Raw genomic sequence first — 23,649 nt, forward strand, 5'->3', positions numbered from 1 at the left:
AGAAATTCAAACGCTTCGGACTTTATTAGCATGCAGTATATATATAGATTGCAAAAACGAAAATAAGTCAGCCGTTGGTACAAGTACGGTGGCTAGTACTGTGTATTTTTTTTTTATTCCGACAAGTGCATGGACGATGCCCGTACTCGACGTACGTACGGGAGGACGGCGATGAAGGCATTGTCAATTTTCAATCTCTCATACGCCGCTGGCTCGGAAGAGCCTCATGAATCCAAAGGTGACGGCCATGGCGGCCAGCCCGCCCACCACCACCCGCGCGCACGACCTCGCCACGGGGGCCCGCCCGAGCACGGCGCCCACGCACCCGAACGCTGCTAGCGCCAACGTCGCCACGACGGCCACCACGGCAACCCGCAGGTTGTAGCCCACGATGAACCCGGCGGCCAGCAGCGGCACTAGCGCCCCAACGGAGAAAGCCAGCGCGGAGGCGGCCGCGGCCTGGGCCGGGCTGGGCAGCGCCTTCTCCTCGTCGCCGCCGCGCTTGCCGTCCAGGTCCAGCTGCGCGATCTCCACGTCGCGCTGGGAGCAGACGGACACGTACTCTCCGATGGCCATGCTGCAGGCCCCGGCCAGTAGTCCCGCGAACCCGGACACGACCATTGCGCGCGCGTCGGGCTTGACGGCGCTGACGCCGAGCATGAGGGACGCCGTGGAGACCAGCCCGTCGTTGGCGCCCAGCACCGCCGCGCGGAGCCAATTGGCGCGCCCAGCCAAGTCGAAGGACGACTCGGAGTGGTCGACGTCGCCGCACAGCACGGCCGGGTTCTCGGCGTCCGCCACGGCGGCCAGCTTGGTGTCGTTCACGGCCATGGCGGCTGGGAGCTTGTGAGATGGATGGAGATGGTTGGGTTCGCGGTGGTAGTAGCCGTATGCAGTGGCAGGCAGCAGCAGCGTGGCGAACACACGCTCCCCTGGCGTGGTTTTATAGTGAATTTGAGGGTCGTGCCTTGTGTTCGTGTGATGCTGTGGGCATTGCCGGTCTTCTTTTTCTCCTCTGGTGTTGGGATTTCCAGCTTTCATGCCGCTATGGCCAGTGCGTACATGCAGCCACACATCCTTTCCCTTCGGTATTGCGCGCCCGTGGCCACCACGAGCACACACCTACATTAATCGATGCATCGTGCTTGCTGAGTGTACATCATATCCAAGGCGTTTACAAATTTTTTTGCGGGTCATATCGAAGGCGTTTACAGTGACTATTTGGTCGCCTGCTTGCTCCTACATAAAAATGGTTTTAAATTTCAGTTTCAGAATATTTTTTTAGCCACACTCGAAATCACTGAATTTCATTGAATTTTAGCGATGTTTCATTATCATTTCGGTCATGGGACTAAATTTTCCATTTGAATTTTATTGACACCTAGCCAAATAATTTGTGTGTAGTACTACCGCAATTGCGGAAATATTTTGAGAAACGCAATAATCGTTCAATGAACATTAGTTCATTCAATTAAACTTGCATGAATCTTAACGCAAAGATTGGATGGTTCTTATAACAGAGTCAAAAATATACTCCCTTCGATTCAAAATAAGTGTCGCAGTTTTGAACTAAGGTTGAAGGAGTATTTACTTTTCAGATGCATGAGAAATAGTGAAGCCGTTTCCTAAGAAAACAATTGACATTGTTAAAAAGAAACTCCTTTGGAGAGACTTGGAGATTATGGGACTGTTTGAATTGGATCCCTTGCACGCCCAGCCAATTTTTTGGCCTTGACCGAAGCACTGCAGCTTGTTTTGATGGGATCTGAAATTTTGGCTCGCCAACTCACCCTGCCTTTTCCTCCGTACTTTCACGCCAATTCATTGCCGAAACTGGGGGCGGCCAAATCGGCCACCAATATTTTGGTGCGCCCGCGACGCCCACAATTTGGTGTGGCGCTCCTGGGCAACAACTAAGCAGCCCCTACTTCTTCACATGTAAAATGTGGACTCCAGACTCGCTATATGCTGATCCTTTTCTATGTTTCTTACACATTATAGCCATAAAAAAATGCATGGGAAAGAAGGTCGGATTAACCCAAAAACGTGTTCTAAAAATGATCTGGCCTAAAGTTTCAGGATATGTCCCATGAAATTTTTTATCCACCCAATAGTAAAATCCAGTGATTATATCAAAACCAGCTTCCATCAAAATATGTAATGGAAATGTGCATGTATTGTCCACACTAATGTTGTGGGTGGTTTCTTTCATGAAAATCGATGAGAATGTTCGTTGCTTCAAGAAAATTTACACCGATGGCCAGGATCGAGGCAGGCACACCTATACGGCATCATGAGTAATCCGCAACACTCGACGGCCTTATATACTAAGGCCGCTAGGACAACACCACACAAAGGAGGTAGATACAGCCTTCTGCATCTGAACGAGTAGACACATGCTAGGCATACTACGAAATATGATGCCAATTGGATAATCATTAATGTACTTATGGAAACATGGAGGGCGGGAGCCAAGGAGAGAGGCGCAATGGCGGCGCATGGGCATATACTTGGAGGGATGATAGACCGTGAGGGCGATCGTCAAGATTTGGGCTGATTCTCACTAGTTATACATGTCATCCATTAAAGGTAGTCAAATAAAATCTCCTAGGGCTCGGGGCGGCCTCCCAGATTAGGCCTCGCTATGCAGTAAGAGTAACTCTAGCAGATGCTTCATATGTGGCCGATCGCTATAATAACCGCTAGCATGTCGATCAGCACACAAAATGGCACTCTAGAAAGTCGTCATGTGTGCCGCGATAGCCGTATGTTATGGACCTCACTCCAAAAACGACCACATATCCTCCAAATATGAAGGTTGTGGAAGCCATGTTTGCAGCTCGCTCCAAATCCAACTATCAGCACAGGAGTGAAGTTTCATCTTCCTCCTCCTCACGCTATATGCAGGATTTGAAGCAACATGACCAACGTCCGGGAGAGGGGGGGGGGCATGACCGTCAACCACATGGCAAAAAAATGATGCGGGTGCTTCCTTAGATTCCAATGGCAGCCCACCACCCATCATCATCATCTCCTAGCTTGTTTGTGAGGCTAGGAGGTGTGTGAGCAGGCCAGCAATCGCGTATAAAAGCACCCCTTGATGGCCGCTTACCGCCTTTCCAACTACCCATTTAATGAAGCCCGCGGTGTCCTATACATGTGCCTCTTCTATCTTCCTCATTTGTTCCTCCCTCGAGTGCCTCTCAATCCCATCACGCACGTCTCCAATACACCACTTCATCGTCCACGACGTAGTGGAAGGAGCTCCACGTCATCTTCAATTTCGAGGATGAGAAGGAGAAACAGCCGGACACATCGGTCCCCTTTTAGGACTTGTGCGATGTAGTGGTGGGGGACGGTCGAGGGAGGGGGGGGGGGGGAGGAGCGGCGAATTTGGGACCGCACGACCGCCCCTGTCGCTGATGCATGGTGGGTGTGGGACGAACACGCCAAGGTCCTTCCGAGCCATCGAGGCCCGCAAATGCCTCCGCCCATGCATGGACGTCCTTGGTCTTTCCCACAGAAATGTTGTGTCGCATCTTTTCAAACAATAGGGCATGCATGCACGGAGAAGAATTAAAATCACTTGGTACTACAGTATATAGTAGCAATACGGTGCAAGAGTTTAAACGTTTTCATTTGCCGTTTGATTACAATTACAAGGAAGAAAATTAGTGAGCCCAGGTACAAGTACGGTGGCTAGTACTGTGTATTTTATTCCGAGAAGACTATGGACGATGGCCGTACACGACGTACGTGCGCGAGGACGGCGATGAAGGCCTTGACGCCTTGTCAGTCTCTCATACGCCGCTGGCTCGGAAGAGCCTCATGAACCCAAAGGTGACGGCCATGGCAGCCAGTCCGCCCACCACCACCCGCGCGCACGACCTCGCCACGGGGGCCCGCCCCAGCACGGCGCCCACGCATCCGAACGCGGCCAGCGCCAACGTCGCCACGACGACCACCACGGCCACCCGCAGGTTGTATCCCACGATGAACCCGGCGGCCAGCAGCGGTAGGAGCGCCCCGACGGAGAAAGCCAGCGCTGAGGCCGCGGCGGCCTGTGCCGGGCTTGGCAGTGCCTTCTCCTCGTCGCCGCCACGCTTTCCGGCCTGGTCCAGCTCCGCGATCTCCACGTCGCGCTGGGAGCAGACGGACACGTACTCTCCGATGGCCATGCTGAATGCCCCGGCCAGTAGTCCCGCGAACCCGGACACGGCCATGGCCCGCGCCTCGGGCTTGACGGCGCTGACGCCGAGCATGAGGGAGGCCGTGGAGACCAGCCCGTCGTTGGCGCCCAGCACCGCCGCGCGCAGCCAGTTGGCGCGCCCGGCGAAGTCGATGGACGACTCGGAGTCGTCGACGTCGCAGCACACCACAGCCGGGTTCTCGGCGTCCGCCACAGCAGCCAGCTTGGTGTTGTTCACGGCCATGGCGACTGGCAGCTAGTGAGATGGATGGAGATGGCAGTGATGGTATTGTCCTCCCTCAAGTGCCTCCCATTCCTGTCTTGTCCACCCCCAATCCACCACTTCATCGTACATGGCACAGTGGAAGGAGCGCCCGGTCATCTTCAGTTTCGGGGACGAGGAGAAGCGGTTGGACCGTTGGTCCCCTTTTGGGACTTGTATGATGTGGTGGTGGAGAAACTTAGTGCTAGGTTATTTTATTAGTTTAATTAATTAGCAATTCTATGAACGTAAGCCGTGATGTGACTAATTTTGCGCTACTATTATAGGAATGAGATCGGTGTTTTTGAATGTGTGCTATGAACCAAGTGTGTTCTTTTGAATTAGGGATAATTGAGGAAGAATCTATAGATCCAGTGAGAGATGCATCCTATTTGAAAGAAATTGTAGATTGGTAGTGATGGTTCTGAGTTTGCGCATCGCCTTGACAACCTTTATATTATTTTGCAATGCGCTCTATACATGTTACAAAAGCTGCCAGTATGACATCTCTACTAGAGTTGCTCTAACCTCCACCACAAGACGTCACAACTTCATTGTTGCGGGAAGCACGCCAAGTGACGGTGAGGCCGATACACGAGGTGGGTTGCTTGAGGCGCATGTTCTTGGCATTTGGGGGGGGGGGGGGGGGGGGGGGTAATGCTACACATACTTAAGGATTTCTACGTATTTTTTTTTCTACGTAATGTTAAGGATTTCTACGTAATTAACATAACTGATTAGGTGTCATGTTTTCATTACAGAAAATAAGGGGATGGCCCCACCCCCGGTTGAAATCAGGGAGGCCGAAGAGGAATAATACTACACCTACGAAACTGTTATCTATAGTACGAGTTTAAACGTTTTCATTTGCCGTTTGATTACTATTACAAGGAAGAAAATAAGTCAGCCGTAGGTGCAAGTACGGTGGCTAGTACTGGGTACTTTATTCCGAGAAGAGTATGGACGATGCCCGCACATGACCTACGCACGCGAGGACGGCGACCAAGACCATGTGTCCATGTCAGTTTCTCATACGCCGCTGGCTCGGAAGAGCCTCATGAACCCAAAGGTGACGGCCATGGCGGCCAGTCCGCCCACCACCACCCGCGCGCACGACCTCGCCACGGGGGCCCGCCCCAGCACGGCGCCCACGCATCCGAACGCGGCCAGCGCCAACGTCGCCACGACGACCACCACGGCGACCCGCAGGTTGTAGCCCACGATGAACCCGGCGGCCAGCAGCGGTAGGAGCGCCCCGACGGAGAAAGCCAGCGCTGAGGCCGCGGCGGCCTGTGCCGGGCTTGGCAGTGCCTTCTCCTCGTCGCCGCCACGCTTTCCGGCCTGGTCCAGCTCCGCGATCTCCACGTCGCGCTGGGAGCAGACGGACACGTACTCTCCGATGGCCATGCTGCATGCCCCGGCCAGTAGTCCCGCGAACCCGGACACGACCATGGCCCGCGCGTCGGGCTTGACGGCGCTGACGCCGAGCATGAGGGAGGCCGTGGAGACAAGCCCGTCGTTGGCGCCCAGCACCGCCGCGCGCAGCCAGTTGGCGCGCCCGGCAAAGTCGATGGACGACTCGGAGTTGTCGACGTAGCCGCACATCACGGCCGGGTTCTCGGCGTCGACCACGGCGGCCAGCTTGGCGTTGTTCACGGCCATGGCGACTGGGAGCTAGCGAGATGGATGGAGATGGTTGGGTTCGGGGTGGTAGTAGTAGTGGTAGCGGTAGTGTGGCGAACACACGCTCCCCTGGCGTGGTTTTATAGTGAATTTGAGGAGCCATGAGGGTCGTGCCTTGTGTTCGTGTTTTTTCTTTTTTTTTTCTTTTTTTTTTTTGTGCTGTGGGCATTGCCGGTCTTCTTTTTGACCTTTCATGCCGCTATGGCTAGTGCATACACGCCGCCACATCTTTTTCCTCTGGTATTGCGCGCCCGTGGCCACCACGAGCACACACCTACATAAATCGATGCATTGTGCTTGCTGAGTGTACATCATATGAAAGGCGTTTACAATGACTAGCGATAATTTGGTCGTTTGTTCCTTATAGTCATTAACTCGCATGTGATATAGACCACGAAAAATCAGCTAAAATAGAAAGGAACGGAAAATATCCATATATTAAGAAAAAGTAAGCATATACATATAACAATAATAATTAGAAGAATTCAAATAATAGAAATTATGAAAAGAAAATGAAACATTTCATCCGTAGACAGAGATGGAATCTGAGCAGTTTGGGGGTTTAGGGTACTCTCCGCAAAATTGGCTCCGACACTTTTGTCAAAAGTGAAAGGACTACTGACCGAAGTCGCGGGAGAAAGCGCGTCATATATACTAATTTATCCCATCTACTGATGAAAGATAAAGGTTAAAATTATTCATTTCTCGTCTCACTCTATATTTTCAGCTCTGCGCTTGCTTGCTCCTACATGCTACAAATGGTTTTAAATTTCAGTTTCAGAATTTTTTAGCTACATTCGAATCACTGGGTTTCGTTGAATTTTAGCCATTTCGGTTATCATTTCGGTCATGGAACCAAATTTTCTGTTCGAATTTTATTGAGATCGTACCAAATAATTTGTGTATACTACCGCAATTGCTGAAATATTTTAAGAGAAACACAATAGTCATTCAATGAAGATTAGTTCGTTCAATTAAACTTGCATGAACTTTAACGCTCAGATTAGGTGGTTCTTAGTATGGACTCAAAAATACTACTCCCTCCGACTCAAAATAAGTGTCACCGTTTTGAACTAAGGTTGAGAGAGTATTTACTTTCCAGTTGCATTAGAAACAGTGAAACCGCTTCCTAAGGAAACACTTTTTTTCGGATTCCTAAGAAAACAATTGACATTGTTAAAAAGAAACACCTTTGTAGAGACTTCGAGATAATCTCATCTTTCTTACGCATTATAGCCATTAAAAATGCATGTGAAAGAAGGTCGGATTAACCCGAAAAAGTGATCCAAAAATGGATCTGGCCTAAAGTTTCAGGATATATCCCATCCTAGATTTTACCCACCCGGAAATGTGCATGTATTGTCCACACTAATGTTGTGGGTGGTTTGTTTCATGAAAACCGATGAGAATGCCCGTTGCTTCAGAAACAATTGACACTGGTGGCCTGGATCAGAGGCAGGCACACCTATAACGCATCATGAGTAATCCACAACACTCGACGGCCTTGTATACAGAGTCAGCCACGACAACACCACCAAAAGGAGGTAGCTATAGCCTCCCGCATCACGCTATCGAAGGACTAGATACATGCTAGGCATACTATGAAATAGGGTGCCAACTGGATAATCATTGATGTACTTGTGGAAACATGGAGGGCGCGGGGGGGGGGGGGGGGGCAAGGAGAGAGGCGCAATGGCGGCGCATGGGAAAAATCTTGGAGGGATGATAGACTGCGAGCGACCGTCAAGATTTGGGATGATTTTCACTTGTTATACATGCCATCAATTAAAGGTAGTCAAATAAAATCTCCTAGGGCTAGGGGCGGCCTCCCAGATTGGACCTAGATAAGCATTAAGAGTAACTCTAGCAGATGCTCCATATGTGGTCGATCACTATAATAACCGCTAGTATGTTCGTCGTCACACAAAATGGCACTCTAGAAAGTCGCCATATGTTGCCGTGATAGCCATATGTTATGGACCTCACTCCTAAAACGACCACATAGCCTCCAAATATGGAGGTTGTGGAAGCCATGTTTGCAGCTCGCTCCAAACCCAACTGACAGTATGTGAGGAAAGTTTCATCTCTTCCTCCTCGGGCTATATGTAGGATTTGAAGCAACACGACCAAGCATGCACCATCGATTGCGGGGGGGGGGGGGGGGGGGGGGGCTTCAACCGCATGGCAAATAAATGACTGTGGCTGCCTCCTCGGATTCCCGTGGCAGCCCGTCAGATGGTCACCACGCATCACCATCTCCTAGCTTGTTTGTGAGGCTAGGTGGCATGTGAGCAGGCCAACAATCGCGTATAAAAGCGTCCCTTGATGGCTGTCTGCCACCTTCCCAACTACCCTTCTAATGGAGCCCATGGTGTCTTATACCGGTGCATCTCTTCTCTCCCTTATCCGTTCCTCCCTCAAGTGCCTCCCATTCCTGTCTTGTCCACCCCCAATCCACCACTTCATCGTACATGGCACAGTGGAAGGAGCGCCCGGTCATCTTCAGTTTCGGGGACGAGGAGAAGCGGTTGGACCGTTGGTCCCCTTTTGGGACTTGTATGATGTGGTGGTGGAGAAACTTAGTGCTAGGTTATTTTATTAGTTTAATTAATTAGCAATTCTATGAACGTAAGCCGTGATGTGACTAATTTTGCGCTACTATTATAGGAATGAGATCGGTGTTTTTGAATGTGTGCTATGAACCAAGTGTGTTCTTTTGAATTAGGGATAATTGAGGAAGAATCTATAGATCCAATGAGAGATGCATCCTATTTGAAAGAAATTGTAGATTGGTAGTGATGGTTCTGAGTTTGCGCATCGCCTTGACAACCTTTATATTATTTTGCAATGCGCTCTATACATGTTACAAAAGCTGCCAGTATGACATCTCTACTAGAGTTGCTCTAACCTCCACCACAAGACGTCACAACTTCATTGTTGCGGGAAGCACGCCAAGTGACGGTGAGGCCGATACACGAGGTGGGTTGCTTGAGGCGCATGTTCTTGGCATTTGGGGGGGGGGGGGGGGGTAATGCTACACATACTTAAGGATTTCTACGTATTTTTTTTTCTACGTAATGTTAAGGATTTCTACGTAATTAACATAACTGATTAGGTGTCATGTTTTCATTACAGAAAATAAGGGGATGGCCCCACCCCCGGTTGAAATCAGGGAGGCCGAAGAGGAATAATACTACACCTACGAAACTGTTATCTATAGTACGAGTTTAAACGTTTTCATTTGCCGTTTGATTACTATTACAAGGAAGAAAATAAGTCAGCCGTAGGTGCAAGTACGGTGGCTAGTACTGGGTACTTTATTCCGAGAAGAGTATGGACGATGCCCGCACATGACCTACGCACGCGAGGACGGCGACCAAGACCATGTGTCCATGTCAGTTTCTCATACGCCGCTGGCTCGGAAGAGCCTCATGAACCCAAAGGTGACGGCCATGGCGGCCAGTCCGCCCACCACCACCCGCGCGCACGACCTCGCCACGGGGGCCCGCCCCAGCACGGCGCCCACGCATCCGAACGCGGCCAGCGCCAACGTCGCCACGACGACCACCACGGCGACCCGCAGGTTGTAGCCCACGATGAACCCGGCGGCCAGCAGCGGTAGGAGCGCCCCGACGGAGAAAGCCAGCGCTGAGGCCGCGGCGGCCTGTGCCGGGCTTGGCAGTGCCTTCTCCTCGTCGCCGCCACGCTTTCCGGCCTGGTCCAGCTCCGCGATCTCCACGTCGCGCTGGGAGCAGACGGACACGTACTCTCCGATGGCCATGCTGAATGCCCCGGCCAGTAGTCCCGCGAACCCGGACACGGCCATGGCCCGCGCCTCGGGCTTGACGGCGCTGACGCCGAGCATGAGGGAGGCCGTGGAGACCAGCCCGTCGTTGGCGCCCAGCACCGCCGCGCGCAGCCAGTTGGCGCGCCCGGCGAAGTCGATGGACGACTCGGAGTCGTCGACGTCGCAGCACACCACAGCCGGGTTCTCGGCGTCCGCCACAGCAGCCAGCTTGGTGTTGTTCACGGCCATGGCGACTGGCAGCTAGTGAGATGGATGGAGATGGCAGTGATGGTATTGTGCAGTGGCAGGCAGCAGTAGTGTGGAGGACACACGCTGCCCTGCCGTGTTTTTATAGTGAACTTCAGGGAGGCACGAGGGTTGTCTGTGGGCATGCCGGTCTTCTTCTTTTTCTCCCCCGGTGCTGGGATTTCCAGCTTTCATGCCGCCATGGCTAGTGCGTACATGCAGCCACACATCCTTTCCCTTCGGTATTGCGCGCCCGTGGCCACCACGAGCACGCACATACATTAATCGGTCCATCGTGCTTGCTGAGTGTACATCATACCAAATGAGTCTACAACGACAAGCTAGGAGAATTAGGTCACTTGCTCCTACGCACAACAGAAACTATTATTAGATCGCCCGGCCCAATTCTTCAAACACTTGAAACGAGTGTTTGCCAATTTCATGCTGAATATATGCCATGGCTCTTACTTTTATTGTTAATGTTACGGGGAGGTAGGGTATAGCTATTCGTGTTTGCAAATATGTGTCACCACTCACTACTTGTTCTACAGTACGTACGTGTTCAATGAAACGGTGATGATGCTGACTAGTACTCCCTCCGTTCCAAAATAGATGATTCAATTTTGTACTAACTTTGGTATAAATTTAGTATAAAGTTGGGTCATCTATTTTGGAACGGAGGGAGTACTACCAAACTGAACGCCATGTATTGCATGCTGACGAATGCTGCCGAACTTGCATGCCGACAAACTTCAAGGATCACATCGATCGCTGACAAAAGAAAAGCTACAAACCTTAGTTAGATTCGACGCGTTGCAACTGATCATTTCTAGTTTTCGTACGTGTGAAAGAAATTGCAATCGACGTATCTGAGCTCTGTATAGTACTTCTTAAGTAAAAAAATATAAAAGCGTTTAGATCACTATTATTTCTTTACAGTGGGAGAGGGAGTAAGTGTTTTTCAGCTAACCTGCCATGACGTAGCCGAACTCCTTGTCAAGACGGAACCGTGTCATCTCAGGCTCCGGGCAGTGGGCTACCGTTCACTTCGGAAATGGAATTCCACCATGCAGCTGACAAAGGAAAAGGTGAAATTAGCAAGCACCTATATCTGTGATCGGTTGGAATGGCGTCTGGCTAGCTAAGCTAGCTAGCCATTAACCGCGACATCGTTGCTCGCCAACGAACCCACTTATTGGATCGTGAATCACCGAGCTAAAAATATCAAGGATATACTTTTCAGTTCATAAAAATCAAGTATACATTGAGCTGTCTGCATCTTCAACCACAGACGAAGACAGTTTATTTTTATTATCTTTATGAAAGGGGGGAGCAAGCAAAGGGATGGCAAGTGCATGCATGTCCATCTCGTGGTAATTATTTGCGTTCCTATTTATCCAGACAAAAGAAGAAGAAAGAGCAGAAAGAGCGGAAATTGCTTTTGGAGGCCGAGCTACATGGAGGCCTTCAAATGCAAAATTCAAAATCCGTGAAAATCCATATTTTTATATTTTAAGAAATTCTAAAAAAATATAGACATATATGAAGGCATAAGGCACAAGTGTGTAAATTTTCTGGACGAAATATGTTGAAATGAGGGTTGCGCAAAAATAAATAAATCGAAGGCTTTTGTTGTCAAAAGATCAGATCTATTATAAAGATTCATCGAAAGCACAAAACACCTCAAACATAATAAAAATACATCGAGGTCCATGGACCACTGAACGACCATTGCCGTAGCTAGAACAAGCCGCTGACACGCTGCTCTCATACGGGAGCCGGCCTAACCTTGTCGATGGCAGCCGGTAAGTCTTCGTGCATGTGCCCCTAAGGACCACTGCCTCGGAGCCACAGTCATCCCCACTGAATTGATCTGAAGAATTTGACGCCAAATATCGCCGTTGCGTACGCACAACGAGAAACACTAACCTCGCCGTCCCGAGGAGCTGGCAGGAATCTACACAAGAGCTCCATCTAATCAGTCCCAGCGGACGAACTTGAGAAGAATCCGAATAAGAAGCGTCGTCATCTGTCCAAACACTGCCCCAGCGAGAATTAAAACCGTATATATCTACTAACCGGAGACGAGGCACCAGAAATCCCCTCCCCGCCATCAGCCTCCGGAGCGGCAGGTGAAGCGGAGGCGAACCCACGAGCTCGCCAGGGAGATTGAGGGGAGGAAGGCTTTCCCTAACCACCTTGCGTGGGGAGAAAGAAAAGCAACTTTACAAATTAACAGATGATACTATATTCATCCTCCTAGACCATGAATTTATCTTCTTCTTTTTTGTACAGATCACATTTCAATGTATTTCATCCCGAGATTTTACACAAACTCACATCCTTGTTTACTTGTACAAATATTTTCAAGGTTTTTGAAACCGAAAAATTTTGAATTTGATTTTTTCAAAAATTCGGCCTACATGGAGGCCGAGATCGAAAACGCCATACTCAAGAAAGAGACCCTAAAAAATGTATGAATATATGGTGCGGATTGAGCGTAGCTCAGTCGGTTAAGTTACTTGTGGTGAAAACAGTCAGCCCGGGTTTAACTCATATATTTGGCATGGGCGGTCACTTTTTCTTGGATTTATTCCATGATTTGATAGCTTAATTCTTTCGGTGGTAAGTGGTATATTCAAAAAACATATACTATGAACATATAGTACTACTCCAGTTTGGAGTCTTGAACCAATACATGTTAATTACTCGCAGCACAATGCGCTTTGTTAACGCTAATTAATGGCGGCCAAGATCATACTCCGAGGAGAACACGGCCTTTGAGACCAAAGCGGCTCATGAACACATGGTCATCGCAGCTCATGGCTCTCGTGTTTAATTTTGAACGCGCTTCAACCCATGAGGTGGTATAGTACTTACTGAAAAATTCATAAACCACAAACTATTAAGGTTGGTTTTGCGCAGAACACCAGCTATACAGGCTTGTTACACAAAACATGTTAGCTCTAGTCTATCACTTGACTCGGTTGACATGATTCTTCCCAGGTCGGTCCCACTTTGTAAAGTGCACACATGGCAATAATAAAAACTAACCACATTAGTCGGCCAACTAAAACTACCAATTGATGAGGTTGATCTTTGGTTGAAAATGGCAGAGCTAGACATCCCATGGATCAGGGGCACTAAACCAACGACTTGATCTTGGTCCCACCTCCCTAGCACATACAGTAGTATAAAAGGAAAATGACCCCGCCCATTGAAAATTAACGATCTCATACGGGAGGCCGTGTCCTTCTCTAACACCCGATGCTAATAAGGTTCTAAAGGAGATGAACGTCGTTTACCATCGCCAGCCACCACATGGTGCCAACGGTAACCCTACTGCCATCTACATCTCCGCTGTCCACCCTGACACCCGCAGACATGGGTAATGGCCTGAGTTGAATCTGGTCAACATCCACTTCCACACTATTTATATGTTCCAGTCACGAGATTAAGATCATGTTCATGTTAATTCTAAAGATTTAATGCTAGCACAAATACATACCAAAATCTGGTGCAAATGAGTTGCAATTGCCCCAGATACATGTATGATCCAATTGACGAAATTCACAAGATTCTCGAAATGTACCCATTGGCTATTGAATTCTGGAATTCAATTTTTTGGTTCAAATTTTAAGGCTTTGAGAAAATGGATAAGTGGTAAGAAAATCATACATGCTGTCTTGAAATTTTTTAGCTCATCTCGGTTGGATGACTTATGTGATCCTCTTTTTGTCATGCATGTACTTACAGGTGGGGCCGATTCATCAGACTACCCACAATGGGAGTAACATAGATGATAACATCACGCTTATCTAGACAAAATAGATGATGTGGCATGTAATTAATGAAGAAAGAGAGGCATGTGGTAACATAGCTAGTTACAATAACATCACACATATGAAAAAAAAAGATGAGTCTACAACCTAATAAATGAAGTGATGCATGACACAACACATATGTTACTACCCACTGTGGAGGTAGTAACATAGACTAGTAACATATGCATGTTACTACTCTAAGTTACTCCCCACTGTGACTAATCTCAGAACTCATCTCAACCGAATCAAATGATGGATTAGAGCTAACTGCAATGAATCACACCGATAAATGGTAATTTATGCAACAAACCTTTAGAACCAGTAGTTGGTCGTTTAGGGGATCTTCAACGCCCACCCTCAAACCACCCTCAACCATCCGGACCATACGAGACACGATCCGGACGTGTTTTGTCATTCAACGCGGTCCTACATTGGTCCGTTCAGAGACAAACTGAGGAAGGGGATTGCGGGCGTCCGAACCGTTGCCATGTCTGTGTCTAACTAATCTGGCAGCTGCCTGCATTTGGCGCAGAGCGGATGCGACCACGGCGAGCGGTGAAATATCTTTGCATTAGTATAACACATCAGTTAATGTTTCAAGTTTTTGACAGAACAACCAAGTTCAGATAGCCTCAGCCGCCCGCGGCATATCTCGTTCCATATTTCCGATGTCTGCTCTGCTCCAGTTCCATCGAATCCAGTCACAGATGTACTCCCTCCGATCCTTTTTACTCTGCACATTGGATTTTTCGAAAGTCAAACTGTCAGCACACCGGGTAGCGCTTCATATGATCTGGCAACAGCGACAACAGGTGACGACACTATTCAATATCCGACAAGCAGAGAAGAAGCGGCAGAGTTCAAAACTTCTCGTGGGCCTGCGGTGCGGCCCACTCGGGTGAAGACGAAGCCCAAATGGCACGCCGGCCCGGAATGGCTGTACTTTAAATACCCTTGTAACATTCGGATGGATTGGCTTTGGACGGACGGCGGCTTCAGCCGATTGTAATAGCTGTAGTATAGAGGGAGGTTGGGAGGATAAACACGCCATCGAATTTTCCCCATTCCGCCATGAACCCTAGCTTCCACGCTTAGATTGATCGCGACTCTTACACTTGGTATCAGAGCCGGAGGTCCTGGCGCTTCCCCAGCATCATCACGAGACGCGGTGGCGAAATCGGCGGCGATGGAAAAGTTGTCGGAGGATGGGCGCGGTATCTACGAGTTTCTGCGGGCGGATCTCGCGATCGACCTCGACAAGCGCTTCCGCGACCAAGGTGCGGATCTCCTCAAGGCCATGGAGAAGCTGATCTCGACGAATACCTCGACCCTCGACGGCTTGCTCTCGTCGCGCGTGGATGGGGTCCGAGACGAGTTGTTGATGGAGATGGAGCAGCTCCGCGGCGACCAGTTGAAGGGGAGTACTCCTCCGCAAGAAGATCCGTCTCTGTCGCGTGTGGCTGGGAATGGTCGTGGCGGTGGCCCGACTGATTCCCTCGGCTTCGACAACGATTACCGGGGGAAGGCGCATAATACTTATGTCCCTCCTCCGGTCAGAGGTGCGCGCAAGTCCAATTTTTCGTTCCGTCCTTCTCTGGGTCGTGAGTCGAGTTCCTTTGATGCTGCTGATTCGTTTGCGTTTGGTGCTCGCCTGGAATTGCCGCGATTTGATGGTGCCAATCCGCGTCTGTGGCAAACGCGGTGTGAAGATCAGTTCAGGTTGTGGTGTACACCGGCTCACCGATGGATTTCTCTGGCAACAGCTCAATTTGAGGGTGCTGTTGCTCGTTGGTTGGAATCGATGCAACGTCGACAGCCGCATGCAAGTTGGTCTGAATTTTGCCAGAGTCTGCAGAACTGTTTTGGGCGTAATCAACATCAGACATTGCTCCGTCAGTTGTTCAGAATAGCTCAGACCTCAACTGTAGCAGATTATGTGGAACGCTTTGCTGATTTGTATGATCAACTATCTGCATATGAAGAGGCGCCCAATTCCCTGCACTATACAACTAGATTCCTGGATGGACTTAAACCTGGTGTCCGTGTCGCTGTAGCTCTACAGAAACCACGCGATTTGGATGCAGCGTATGATTTAGCGTTGTTGCATGAGGAGTTAGGTGAAGGCATTACTCCCATTAATCATGTCCCTGCTGCTAGATCAGGGCCAATGCCATTGCCATTGCCATCGTATAAACATCGCACTTCCGAAGACAAACGAAGTGTTGAAGTTCAGAAACCAAGTCAGACTAAAGATAAGTGGTCTGCCTTGAGGAATTATCGTAAGTCCAAGGGACTGTGCTTTGTTTGTGGTGAGAAATGGTCGAAGGATCATATATGCAAGTCGTCAGTCCAGTTGCACATAGTGCAGGAGCTTATTGATCACATTCAATCGGAAGAAACAATATCCACTGATAGCAGTATTCAGGACCAGATGTATGTATGTAGTATGCAATTGTCTGCTGCTACTGTAGGGAAACAATCTAATGTGCCCACTTTGCAGTTGTTGATTGAGTTGCAAGGCATGGAACTTGTCTTTCTTGTTGATTCAGGCAGTACGCATTCTTTCATTGACAGCAGCTTGCAACACAAATTGACAAATGTTCAAACACATGAACCTGTGACAGTATCTGTAGCTGGAGGAGGTACATTGCGATGCGATTCTGTTTTAAAATCCTGCTCCTGGAGTTGTGGTCAGGTGGAATTTGCTACTAGTTTTCGATTACTTCCCCTAGCCAGTTATGATGGAATTATAGGCCTGGATTGGCTTGCTCAGCACAGTCCTATGCAGGTTGATTGGGTTCAAAAGTGGATGTCCTTTTACTATCAAGGAGATACAGTTACATTGCAAGGGCTGTTACCTGACGATGTAGCAGTTACAGTGTTTTCTGTCTCTCTGATCAGACCTGTGGAACAGAAAGTTGTTCAGCCAGAGTTGCAAGTTTTGCTAGATAAGCATGCTGTAGTGTTTGAAAATCCAACTACACTACCTCCTAGAAGACTTAAGGATCACACTATTCCATTGATTCCTGGAGCCAGACCAGTGTCTGTTAGGCCCTACAGGATTGCTCCATATCTGAAAGATGAGTTGGAAAAACAGATTAAAGAGCTGCTGGATTCAGGGATGATTAGGCATAGTAACAGTGCTTTTTCTTCTCCTGTGTTGTTAGTTAAAAAGAAAGAAGAAGGAACTTGGAGGATGGTAGTTGATTATAGACAACTCAATGCTATCACCGAAAAAGGGAAATATCCAGTGCCTGTAATAGATGAACTTTTGGATGAACTTGCAGGAGCCTGTTGGTTTTCTAAGCTGGACTTGAAAGGTGGATATTATCAGATCAGATTAGCACCAGGAGAGGAATATAAGACTGCATTTCAAACTCATAATGGACATTATGAATTTACTGTGATGGGCATGGGTTTGACAGGAGCACCTGGATCATTTCAAGGGCAAATGAATTTTGATCTGTCTCCAGTCTTGAGGAAGTTTGCCTTGGTTTTCTTTGATGATATTCTGATATTCAGTAAGACATTGGAAGAACACTGGAAACATTTGGATGAGGTGCTATCTATTTTGCATAAGGAGCAGTGGAAGGTTAAGATGTCTAAATGTGACTTTGCTCAGCCCAAGATAGCATATCTAGGGCATGTTATTTCTGCAAAGGGGTTTCCACTGACCCTGATAAGATAGTGGTTGTTCAGCAATGACCTACTCCAAAAAATGTGAAGGAAGTGAGGGGTTTTCTTGGTTTGAGTGGTTATTATAGAAAATTCATTAAACATTATGGGATTATTGCAAGGCCTTTAACTAATTTGCTTAAGAACGGAGTTCCTTTTGTATGGACCAGTGTTACAGAGGAGGCTTTTGTCACACTTAAGCATGCTCTAGTGTCCGCTCCTGTATTGGCCTTACCAGATTTTAGTAAGCCCTTTATGATTGAGACTGATGCTTGTGAATATGGTATTGGTGTAGTGCTGATGCAACAGGGACACCCACTGGCATTTGTTAGTAAAACTTTGGGACCCAAGAATAGGGCCCTGTCAGTATATGAGAAAGAATATTTGGCTATTTTATTGGCAGTGGATAAGTGGAGGCCTTATTTGCAAGTTCAGCAGTTCACTATTAAAACTAATCAAAGAAGTTTGGCTCATTTGCAGGATCAAAGATTGCATACAATCTGGCAGCAGAAGTGTCTTACTAAACTTCTTGGATTGCATTATCAGATTCAGTACAAATAAGGTACAGCAAATAGTGCAGCCGATGCTCTGTCCAGGAGACCTCATGATGGTTCTCAGTTGTTTTCCATTTCCAGTAGCCAACCCACATGGTTAGTTGAAATTATTGACAGTTATAAACATGATGAACGAGCCCTGACAATTATGCAACAACTAGCTGTGCAACCAGCTTCTAAGCCACCCTACAGTTTGGTTAATGGTATTCTGAAATATAAGCAGAGTATTTGGGTTGGCCCTGTTCCTGCATTACATCAGAAAATTTTCTCTGCTTTTCATGATAGCCCTTTGGGGGTCATTCAGGTTTTCCAGTGACATACAAAAGGACTCATGCTCTGTTCACTTGGTCTGGAATGAAGAAGTTCATCTTAACACAGGTGCAGTCTTGTGTGATATGTCAGAAAGCTAAACCTGAAAGAGTTCCTTATCATGGCTTGTTATCTCCCTTGCCAGTTCCACATAAAGCCTGGGATACTGTGTCTATGGATTTTATTAATGGTCTTCCCCAGTCATCTCAGTACAACTGCATTTTAGTGGTGATTGACAAATTTTCTAAATATGGTCATTTTATTCCACTCAAACACCCTTTCAATGCTCAGAAGGTGGCTGAGGTGTTCTTGGATAATGTTTACAAGTTGCATGGTCTGCCTAGTGTGATCATATCTGATAGAGATCCACTTTTTACTAGTCAATTCAGGAAATTGTTAGTTGCAAAAACAGGGACTCAATTGAATATGAGTACAGCAAATCATCCTGAAACAGATGAGCAGACTGAGCGAGTAAATCAGCAAGTGGAGTGTTATTTGAGATGTTTTATCAGTGCTCAACCACACAAATGGAGTAAATGGTTGCCTTTGTGTGAATTCTGGTACAATTCCAATTGGCACTCTGCTTTGGGGAAATCTCCTTTTGAAATCTTGTATGGGTATACTCCCAGATATTTTGGCATCTCTGCAACTGATACAATTGCTCCATTGGAAATGCAAGATTGGTTGCAATCTCGCCAAGCAGTCACAGAAACAGCTCGACAACACTTGTTAAGGGCACAGCAACGTATGAAAATCAGGCTAACAAGAAGAGAACTGAACGGGTTTTTGCAGTAGGGGATCGTGTCTTTCTCAAGCTGCAACCCTATGCTCAGTTGTCATTATATTCCAGGGCAAATCAAAAACTGGCCTTCAAGTATTGTGGTCCTTTTCCAATCCTGGAGCGCATTGGAGAGCGAGCTTATCGATTGGATCTTCCTAATAACAGCAGCCTACACCCTGTCTTTCATGTTTCTCAGCTCAAGAAGTTTTTACCTCGAGAGACGATTCCCAGTCGCACATTGCCTACAGTCAGGGCAGCTATACAAGTCCCTCTCAGTATACTGCAGAAGCGAGTGCGATCTCAAGGTAAAAAGACTGTTGCCCAAGGGCTAGTTCACTAGTCTGAATCTTCTCCTGCAGATGCTACTTGGGAGGATTTGGAGCATTTGAAGCAGCAGTTTCCCCGTGCTCCGGCTTGGGGTCAAGCCGGCTCTCAAGGAGGGAGGAATGTCAGCACACCGGGTAGCGCTTCAAATGATCTGGCAACAGCGACAACAGGTGACGACACTATTCATCATCCGACAAGCAGAGAAGAAGCGGCAGAGTTCAAAACTTCTCGTGGGCCTGCGGTGCGGCCCACTCGGGTGAAGACGAAGCCCAAATGGCACGCCGGCCCGGAATGGCTGTAGTTTAAATACCCTTGTAACGTTCGGATGGATTGGCTTTGGACGGACGGCGGCTTCGGCCGATTGTAATAGCTGTAGTACAGAGGGAGGTTGGGAGGATAAACACGCCATCGAATTTTCCCCATTCCGCCATGAACCCTAGCTTCCACGCTTAGATCGATCGCGACTCTTACACAAACTTTGCTAAGTTTGACCAAATTTATATTAGAAATTATTAGCATCTATAATATCTAATAAATATAATATGAAAATATATTCCAAGATGAATCTAATGATATTGGTGTTGTTATATGTGAATGTCTATAATTTTTTATATAAATTTGATCAAAGTTGGATGAAATTGACTTCGAACAAACCTAATATGCAGAGTAAAAAGGACCGGAGTGAGTACTACAGTATATTGAAGCCACAATGTGTGCCGCAGTTCACTCGTCGCCGGACACGTAACCGACACTTAAACCAGGTTGTCAACTTCTCGCATCTTTGCCCATCTTGCGTCGCCATTAAGCTGTGACTGAACTGTGAACCCTCCAACATTTTCAATGCCTAGGTCTTCACTGAACGAGCAGCCAGCCCGTGACTGAGCTTGTTTACATCCTCCAAGAATTTAAAGGCGTCGCCGAGCTCGATGCGATCGATCCGGCGGCATCGATCCTCATGTGGTTGACCCCGGTAATCCTGCGGCACCTTCTCAGTCGAGTCTGCACTGCATATATCCTTCACTTGACCGTGGCTGGCCCCGCACACTACAGTCACTCACTTCACTCGCCAGGAGCCATGGCCTTGGCTAGGGAGCGCCTCCTAGCCAGCCTATCGGCTCTTGCGCTGATGATCGCCGCCTGGGCCTCTCCGGTTGCCGGTGGTCACCCGGCGGACCAGCTGCAGATACTGTGGGGGCAGACGAAGGTGCTCAGCGACGGCAACGGCGACCAGACCATCGCGCTGATGCTGGACCACGCCATGGGGTCGGCTTTCAAGTCCAAGACCTCCTACCTCTTTGCCCGGATCGACGTGGACATCAAGCTCATCCCCAGGAACTCCGCCGGCACCGTCACCACCATATATGTAAGTGAGATCATGCCATGTCCATCGTCTCGTCATCCATGCACGGCATGCACGAGTTCCTGGCAAAGTAATGGTACATATGCTGTGTGCTGTGGTGCAGATGATCTCGGAGAAGGACTGGAAGACCCACGACGAGATCGACCTCGAGTTCCTGGGCAACGCCACCGGCCAGCCCTACACCCTGCACACCAACATCTTCGCCAACGGCGAGGGCGGCAGGGAGGTGCAGTACCGCCTCTGGTTCGACCCCACCAAGGACTTCCACACCTACTCCATCGTCTGGAACACAGACGAGATCCTGTAAGCCTCGCCTTATTCTACACACCAGTACTCTGTTGGACATGTCTGAAACTCTGAATGCTTTCAAGTTTCCATGGCATTTACTGTATGTTGCTGAAGGCATTGTCGGGGTGGTCTGCAGGATCCTGGTGGACGGCGTGCCGATCCGGCAGTTCAAGAACCACTGGGACGCCGGGGTGCCCTTCCCGGTGTACCAGCCGATGCGGCTGTTCGGGTGCCTGTGGGACGCAGACGACTGGGCCACGCAGGGCGGGCGCGTCAAGACCGACTGGTCGCAGGCGCCGTTCGTCGCCTACTTCCGGAACTACACCGCCTCCGGGTGCGCCCCGAGCGCCGGCGGCTCGTGGGCTTGCGGCCCGGACCCCTCCGGCTCCGGCGGCAGCAGCGGCTGGATGGACCGGGCACGGGGAGGAGGGCGGCTGGACGACGACGTGAAGCAGCAGCAGCAGCTGAGGGAGGTGCAGGGCAAGTACATGATCTACAACTACTGCACCGACGAAAAGAGGTTCCCCAATGGCTTCCCGAAGGAGTGTGGGCTCGCTTAGGCATTATTGTTACTACGTACTAGGATGAGATCGATAGAAGTGATTGTGATGATGGAGCTGGGTGGGAGTTGTGCGTCTTGGCAATAACATTATTTCATTCTTCTTTTGGCTATTTATGAACGGCAATTCTTCTTTTCTTCCTGGAGAAAGAAAAACAAAAACAAAAGAAATAGCAACCGTTTCTGGTCATGTGTAATACGATGCAGAGATTTGTTAATTATATATACTGATTCCGTGAAGATTAAAGAGTGGACACGTACCAACGCATGGTCATGAGTGTAAGCACGGTAGCACAGAGCAGTTTTCCCATAGAAACAAGTAAACAAAATTCTACACCGATCGGGTAAAGACGCCGCTACCTGGCTAGCTAGTAGTACGATGCTTCCGAGTTCCGAGGCTAGTGTGATAATTTATCCAAGCGAAGGTTCTAAAGATGCCGCGATCTAGCTTAGCTAGCACGATTCTTCGGAGCTCAATGTGGTACTCCCTCCGGTCTCAAACGGTATCTAGCATTGAGATATGCCTAACTACATCCAGATAACTAATGTAGATTGAAGGGAGTAAAATTATTAGAGCAAAATCCAAGTGAAATCTTAGAGGGGCCCTCGCGTTCGTGCTGGGTGGTGGCTTCAGTACCTCGGCAATGGCTAAGAAGAACGGAGCAGGACAGGCCTTGGCAAGGATTGCCATTCGTCTCGGATGACATAGCTACACATATCTTTGACAGCTTGGTGAATGTTAAGTTGGGAGATGGCAAAAAGGTGTTGTTCTGCCGTGACCGATGGACTATTTTTTTTTTGTTTTTGAAAAAAAAAACATGTTAATGTCGCAAAATATCAATTACATCTAGCCTCTGCATGACAAGCGACATCCAAAATGCACACAGTCAAAGAAAACATCTAGAATGCACACAGTCAAAGAAAAAAATAGAAAAGAAAGAAAAAAAACAAAGGTCCTGCCACATGATCAACTTTCTCAGCAACTAGACGCAAACCATCACCAAATACAATACCCGAAAAATATAAAAGGTCTTCAAAAACAACGCCTCAAAAAAACAGTGCACAAGCACCATCTTTGCTGGATCTAAGATCTTAGATTTTCACTCTAAAGAAGTCCGAGCTCTCAAAACAATTCCTTCAACAAGGCAATTGGCAGGTACAACCAATGAAGGTCATACCTCACGTTTTCACCCTGAAGGTCATGGATCGACAACCGAGGAGCACCACTAAAAATGAATTCATATAGTGTTGCCGCCCTCACTTGACACTGTTGCTCCTGAGAGTTATCAAACACCTGGCTGACTCCATCGTCTGGAAGGATCCGTCCGCCTAACTGATCATCCGATCTCGGCCACCATGACCTTCTCCACAACTGTCTACACCATAGAAATCGAGAAGCCAACATGTCTCATGGTGTCAACAAATAATAGAGGTTCGCGCCACGCCGTCGTGGAACCTTGTAGGCTGATATGACGTGCACGACCGAATTCTATCAGATCCAAATATCTTGAGAAGTGATAGGTGGGAACCCGATGAACGAGTTCACACCCGAGGGTGGCCCGATCTTCACGTCGTAGAATCGAATCGGGAGGGATAACTAGCTGCCAGCAGTCGGGATACTAGCTTTATACCTGCCAAGGTTGGATGCAACCCGTACGTCGGGGAAGGCTGGCCGAAACTATAAGAACTCCAAGCCGCTGTCCGAACAATCGCAGAACCACAAATCAGGACTAATCCACACAAAACGGTTGGAACCGTAGAGCGCGAACTAGGGGGAACCAGAGGCTTCTTCTAGCGAATCTGAA

The 23,649-nt window shown here is 48.4% G+C and overlaps 5 protein-coding genes across 5 annotated transcripts; 1 reads left to right on the forward strand and 4 right to left on the reverse strand.

Annotated features, from left to right (window-relative positions):
• On the reverse strand, window positions 1-893 carry LOC123185962 (vacuolar iron transporter homolog 5). The gene has a single exon (XM_044597766.1). The coding sequence runs from the start codon at window positions 829-831 to the stop codon at window positions 199-201; it is 633 nt and encodes a 210-aa protein (XP_044453701.1). The 5' UTR covers window positions 832-893; the 3' UTR covers window positions 1-198.
• Window positions 894-3,800: 2,907 nt separating this feature from the next.
• Window positions 3,801-4,476, reverse strand: LOC123185963 (vacuolar iron transporter homolog 5-like). The gene has a single exon (XM_044597767.1). It carries the CDS (start codon window positions 4,431-4,433, stop codon window positions 3,801-3,803), a length of 633 nt encoding a protein of 210 aa, XP_044453702.1. The 5' UTR covers window positions 4,434-4,476.
• Window positions 4,477-5,292: 816 nt separating this feature from the next.
• LOC123185964 (vacuolar iron transporter homolog 5-like) lies at window positions 5,293-6,170 on the reverse strand. Its single transcript, XM_044597768.1, has one exon. It carries the CDS (start codon window positions 6,111-6,113, stop codon window positions 5,481-5,483), a length of 633 nt encoding a protein of 210 aa, XP_044453703.1. The 5' UTR covers window positions 6,114-6,170; the 3' UTR covers window positions 5,293-5,480.
• A 3,179-nt stretch (window positions 6,171-9,349) lies between these two features.
• On the reverse strand, window positions 9,350-10,227 carry LOC123185965 (vacuolar iron transporter homolog 5-like). The gene has a single exon (XM_044597770.1). The coding sequence runs from the start codon at window positions 10,168-10,170 to the stop codon at window positions 9,538-9,540; it is 633 nt and encodes a 210-aa protein (XP_044453705.1). The 5' UTR covers window positions 10,171-10,227; the 3' UTR covers window positions 9,350-9,537.
• A 10,463-nt stretch (window positions 10,228-20,690) lies between these two features.
• LOC123185966 (probable xyloglucan endotransglucosylase/hydrolase protein 25) lies at window positions 20,691-22,067 on the forward strand. The gene is made up of 3 exons (XM_044597771.1): window positions 20,691-21,000; window positions 21,101-21,300; window positions 21,422-22,067. Exons 1-3 carry the CDS (start codon window positions 20,713-20,715, stop codon window positions 21,843-21,845), a joined length of 912 nt encoding a protein of 303 aa, XP_044453706.1. The 5' UTR covers window positions 20,691-20,712; the 3' UTR covers window positions 21,846-22,067.
• The last annotated feature ends 1,582 nt before the right edge of the window (window positions 22,068-23,649 follow it).

Source organism: Triticum aestivum, chromosome 2A (assembly GCF_018294505.1).
Source record: "Triticum aestivum cultivar Chinese Spring chromosome 2A, IWGSC CS RefSeq v2.1, whole genome shotgun sequence".
NCBI lineage: Eukaryota > Viridiplantae > Streptophyta > Magnoliopsida > Poales > Poaceae > Triticum > Triticum aestivum.